Source organism: Sminthopsis crassicaudata, chromosome 2 (assembly GCF_048593235.1).
Source record: "Sminthopsis crassicaudata isolate SCR6 chromosome 2, ASM4859323v1, whole genome shotgun sequence".
In the NCBI taxonomy this organism is placed as follows: domain Eukaryota; kingdom Metazoa; phylum Chordata; class Mammalia; order Dasyuromorphia; family Dasyuridae; genus Sminthopsis; species Sminthopsis crassicaudata.
In genome coordinates this window covers 471,927,867-471,933,676 of record NC_133618.1, presented here as the reverse complement: position 1 = coordinate 471,933,676, position 5,810 = coordinate 471,927,867, and the positions used below count along the sequence as shown (strand labels likewise).

The window sequence follows — 5,810 nt, the reverse complement described above, 5'->3', positions numbered from 1 at the left end:
AGGTTGATTTCATGAAAAAAAATCAACAAAATAGATAAACCTTTAGTTAATTTGATTAGAAAAAGGAAAGAGGAAAGTCAAATTGTTAGTCTCAAAAATGAAAAGGGAGAACTTTCCAACAATGAAGAAGAAATTAGAGCAATAATTAAGGTTTACTTTACCCAACTTTTTGCCAATAAATTTGATAACCTAAGCAAAATGGAGGAATACTTACAAAAATATAAATTTCCCAGATTATCAAAAGAGGAAATGAATTACATAGTCCCATTTTAGAAAAAGAAATAGAGACAAGCTATTAATCAACTCCCTAAGAAAAAATCCCCAGTAGCAGATGAATTTACATGTGAAGTCCACCAAACATTTAAAGAACAATTAGCTCCAATAGCATACAAACTATTTGAAAAAATAGGGAACGAAGGACTCCTAATTCCTTTTATGACACAGTACATGGTACTGATACCTAAACCAGATAGGATGAAAACAGAGAAAGAAAATTATAGACCAAACTCCCTCATGAATATTGATGCAAAAATGCTTAAATAAAATATTAGCAAAGAGATTACATAAAATCATCCTCAGGATAATACACCATATCCTTTCACCTAGCAGTATTTCTACTGTGCTTTCTTAAAAGAGGGAAAGGGACCCAAATGTGCAAAAATGCTTGTGCAGCTCTTTTGGTAGTGGCAAGTGGAAACTTAATGGATGCCAATCAATTGGAGAATGGCTGAATAAATTATGGTATATGAATGTCATGGAATATTATTGTTCTTTAAGAAATGACCAATAGGATGATTTCAGAGAGCCCTGGGAGAGACTTACATGAACTGATACTAAGTGAAATGAGCAGAACCAGGAGAACATTATATATGACAACAAGAAGACTACACAATGATCAATTCTGATGGATGTGGCTCTTTCCAACAATGAGATGATTCAAACTAATTCCAATTGTTCAGTGATGAAAAGAGCCATCTAAACCCAAAGAGAGGACCATGGGAGCTGAATGTGGATTACAACATAGTATTCTTCCTCTTTCTGTTGTTGTTTATTAGCATTTTGTTTTCTTTCCCAGTTTTATTTTACCTTCTTGATCTGATATTTCTTATACAGTAAGATAACTGTATAAATATGTATACATATTGGGTTTAAAATATATTTTACCATATTTAACATATGTATTGGACTTCCTGCCATCTGGGGGTGGTGGAAGAAAGGAGGTAATAATTTGGAACAGAAGGCTTTGCAAGGATCAGTGTTGAAAAATTACCCATATATAGGTTTTATAAATAAAAATCTTTAATAATTTTTTTTAAAAAGAGAGAGATGTGGGCAAGATTATAGTACAATTAAGCATACCTAGATAAGATTGAATGTCTGGAACCAAAGATTAGTGAATTATAAATTGAATTAAATTTATAAAAAGTCTCAAGAGTAGCATCTATATAATCTATTTTGGTTTTGTGCTACTTAGCACCTTTGTCAATTACTTGCACAGAAATATATTTTATCAAGCCTAGAGGTGGTATAAAGCTAGAATGCAATAATAACATGTTAAATGATTCTTTCCTGGTGAAAATTGTTTGGAAAAAATAAAATTATAACACTTTTTAAAATTTGATGCAAAAGTGTGGAAACTTGTTAAGATAGCTTTTAAAATAAAATTTGGTAGTTCAGTGTAAATTAACAGTGTACAATGATAGATCAAGGAATCAAGATTAGACAATAAAATCTTGAGGGTAATTAGAAAATTACAGTGTTTTCAAAAATTCTAAGTTCTGTCTTGTGGTAAAGAGATTAGATTTTTTCCCCTATATACCTCCAGAAAGTGAACTATGTGTGAAAATCGAAAAAAAAGCAGACTTTGGCATGGTCTCAATATGAGAAAAAATTCTTTATAATTACACCTTTCAAGAACTGAAATAAGATGCTCCAGGAGCAATTATTTTCCCTATCACTGATGGCCTTAAGAAACAGTTGTTTGCATATCAATAATTCCTTTTCAAGTATAAATTGAGCTAGAATGAACAACATGATAAATAGAGAAATGTATTTAAAAGTATTGTGCATGTATAACCTATATAGGATCTCTTGCTTTCTTGGGGAGGGAAGAGGTAAAAGAAAAAGTGAGGAAAAATTTGGAACACAAAATATTACAAATTAGATTAATTAACAGATTAATCTAGAATTAGTTAACATATAACTGTGAAGTATTAGTAAAACAAATAAAAAATGTAATGAAACATGGTTGATATTACATTTTAAAACTGTAATTAAGCTTCCCATAGAAATGCTTATGTATTGAATTAATGGCCCCCATTTCAATTTGAGTTTGACAGTATTGATGTTGGTAATTTATGTACATAGATATAAAATGACAAAAAATTTTATTCAATAGAAAACACAATTCTTTAGATATAGTTTTTTCATGAGGAAATATAATGGCACCAAAACTTTATGCAATTTAAACTCTGTGTTCCCATTAATTATAATCAATTTCAAGCTAGTTTTTATTTGTTTTTTATATGAGTGGATCTTCCTATAAGCCTCTCAAAGACTTGATTACCTTTGTTTATTTTTTTCTTCTTTTGGGAGGGAGGGAGAAAAATTTTGAAAAACAAAATTTTTAAGAATATTTCATGTTTGTCTCTGTCCACTAAAGTCCAGTGCAGAACATTCAATGGCTATGATACTATCATACTAATTAGAGTTTCCTTATGTTTCCAAATTAGCATGATTCCACACAAGTCTCCAGAATATAAATGTATTATCTTTGCATCTCTTTCTTCACCTCAGATGTATGATGAGTGTGCAATATGTAAACACTTCATGTATAATTGATTACAAAGCAACATAAACATGTATCACTGCCTCCTAATCTTGGTCACAAGATGCCATTTTTTTCATGAGGTTAAAGACTAATATTAGGAGAGGTAAATGTCAAATTCAATAACAGGTAAGAGAATCAGGTTCTACAGAATGGTTTCTTGTTGGCTGCATTTCTGAATGCCTTCTTCACATCTTCGTTCCTCAGACTATATATGAGTGGATTGAGCATAGGATTTACCACTGCATAAAACACAGATATTATTTTTCCTAGGTCCAGTGAAGACTTAGGTATCATGTAGTTGATGATTGCTCCTCCATAAAAAAGGATGACTACAATGAGATGGGAGCCACAGGTGGAGAAAGCCTTGAGTCTCCCAGAGACTGTCTTCATTTTGATAATAGATATTATGATACACACATATGAGACTAGGATCAGGGACATAGGTGTAACTATAATCACTACACCCAGGAGAAAAATAACCAACTCTGTTCTGTGAGTGTCTGCAGATGCCAAAACGAGAAGGGCTGGGGCCTCACAGAAGAAATGAGCAATGTGGTTGTCTCCTTGGTAAGGGAGGCCTAGAATGAATGTACTGTCCACCAAGGATGCAAGAAGACCACTGGACCAGCATCCTAAAGCCAAGATTCCACATAGCTTCCATGTCATTATGAGGGGGTAATGCATGGGATCACAGATTGCTAAATATCGGTCATAGGACATCACACCTAATAAAGCACACTGTGTAGAACCAAAGAATAGAAAGAGAAGAACTTGAACTGCACAGCCTGTGAAAGAAATTAATTTTCTCCCAGATAACATGTGGATTAGGGCTTGGGGAACAGTGGTAGTTGAGAAGCAGAGATCAGCCAAAGATAAATTACATAGAAAAAAATACATGGGTTTATGGAGTTGTGAGTCAAGCAGAACCAAAGAGGTGAGGAGTAGGTTTCCAAGTATGGTGCTGCAGTAGACTGCCAAAAATAAGACAAAGAGCAGCCGCTGAGTTTGAGGATCATCAGAAAGTCCTAGGAGGAAGAATTCTGTCACCCAGGTCTGGTTGGTATGGTTCATTTTCACTTAGCTTCTTTATAAAGGAGTCAAGTGATATGAGATGTCAAGATGTAGCCTAGGGAATCATAGAACCTTAATTTGGGGGAAATATTAAAAGTTATCTAGTACAACATTCAATGATTAATAGTCACTTTAATGTATGGTCATTTAACATATCTATTTAAAGTTATGCTGTATATCACAAGGAATATATTCTATGTTGAATAGCCCTTTTAAAAAGAGCTTCCCTAAACTGAGATGAAATTTTCTACTCTGTATTATCAGTTCTCCTAATACTGAAAAATGCATTCTAAAAGACAAAACTGTGCAAAATTATAATTAAAAACATAGGACTTATGGGAACAAAAAGGATTAGGGCTACAAAACTCAAAAATTTCAACAGTGACATAAAAAAATGAACCTAATTAAAATAACAGCATAGTTTTATATGTGTAGAATATTTAAAATACATAAATACTTCAGTAAATATTGCTGGTGTTTATGTCCACAACTGCTGTTTAGCCTGTGCCCTGGGTCCAACAGGTTTGCACATTTGAATTCAGAAGCAAGAGGCCATGGGAAGAAAGTAGAAAGATTGGGGTAAAGTATGTGGATGAAGACCAGCTCTTTGCACCACCCCAAGTGCTCCTATACAAGAAGATATACAATTAATATGCCACTTTACCTGGAAGTTTACTTGAAAAAGACCTGAAGCCTACTTGTTGTAGTGCCAGATAAGTTATATTGTGGAAGATATTGTGAGGTGGTTCACTTTTCTATGTTCTTCAATGAAATCTGCATAAGCAAATACAAAATTATCAAACTGTTCCTTAAAATAATAATTATTTTGGAATAATATCTCATTTTGCAACAAGGGTTTTAGCAGAAAAGACTACACTGTAATTTCTTTTTTTTATTTCTATAATATTCTCTAGAGTAGCACAAAGTAAATCTAACACTTCAGTCAAGGAGTAAGTAATTGAACCCAAAATTCCACATACAGTTTGGCTATCATGTAATTCAATATATCTTTTAGCTCATTTGATCGATCATCAATGAAACTATATTAATACGATCTAAAATTACATTATTTTTAATTATTTACAGTTGTTTTTTTTCATATTGAGCTTATAACTGAACTCAGAAACAAGTCTTGAACTTCCTCCCATTAATGCTAAGTTGAATCTTACCAGCTCTGTATTTTTATACATAATTAAAAAATAAAGGAGCAGCTAGGTGGCACAGTGGATAGAGCACCAGCCCTGAACTCAGGAGGAACTGAGTTCAAATGTGACCTCAGACACTTAACACTTCCAGCTGTGAGACTGGGAAAGTCACTTAACCCCAATTGTCTCAGCAAACAATAAAAACAAAAAAAAATTAAGTATAGAATTTCATATTTAGCCTTGCTAATGTTCATGTTGTAATATCTTCCCCATATATGGGGAAGAGAAGGAGAGAAGAGAAGCATTTCATATTTAGCCTTGCTTCTCCATATAAGTGGGGAAACAATAGAAACTAATATATTAATAGCTTTCTACTATCTGCTTAATGAAAGACAAGAGAAAGCTAAAGGAAATAGAATTGTCTTGGAGGTGATAGCAATGATTATTCCTTTCTCTTGGATAATATTTAACCTCTGGTTAGTCGGGTGATTTTTTATTTATTTCTTTTTACTGAAAGAGTTAAATTGAATAAAGTTCCTCATGGACCTCATAGAAAACACCAGGACATTGTGAAGCATACGTGCAAGAGTGACTACAAATGCTGGAATACCATTTCTGATAAAGGAGAATCACCTTGCATCAGAATTTGGGCATCAAGATTGGGCTTTCAGAATATTCAATAACAGTCTTATCTTAACTTGTATCAGTGTCCAGCTCAATATGCTAGGAACAGCCTGAGCTATAAATCCTCATGAAAATGTAGA

General features: G+C 33.1%; 1 protein-coding gene across 1 annotated transcript; it reads right to left on the bottom strand.

The window, feature by feature from the left end:
• Positions 1–2,965: 2,965 nt before the first annotated feature.
• LOC141552918 (olfactory receptor 2D2-like) lies at positions 2,966–3,901 on the bottom strand. Its single transcript, XM_074284832.1, has one exon. The coding sequence runs from the start codon at positions 3,899–3,901 to the stop codon at positions 2,966–2,968; it is 936 nt and encodes a 311-aa protein (XP_074140933.1).
• Positions 3,902–5,810: the final 1,909 nt, after the last annotated feature.

What these genes read in the sequence shown, in the direction of transcription:
- LOC141552918 (XM_074284832.1), bottom strand. Translation starts at nt 3,901, where the DNA reads ATGAACCATACCAACCAGACCTGGGTGACAGAATTCTTCCTCCTAGGA.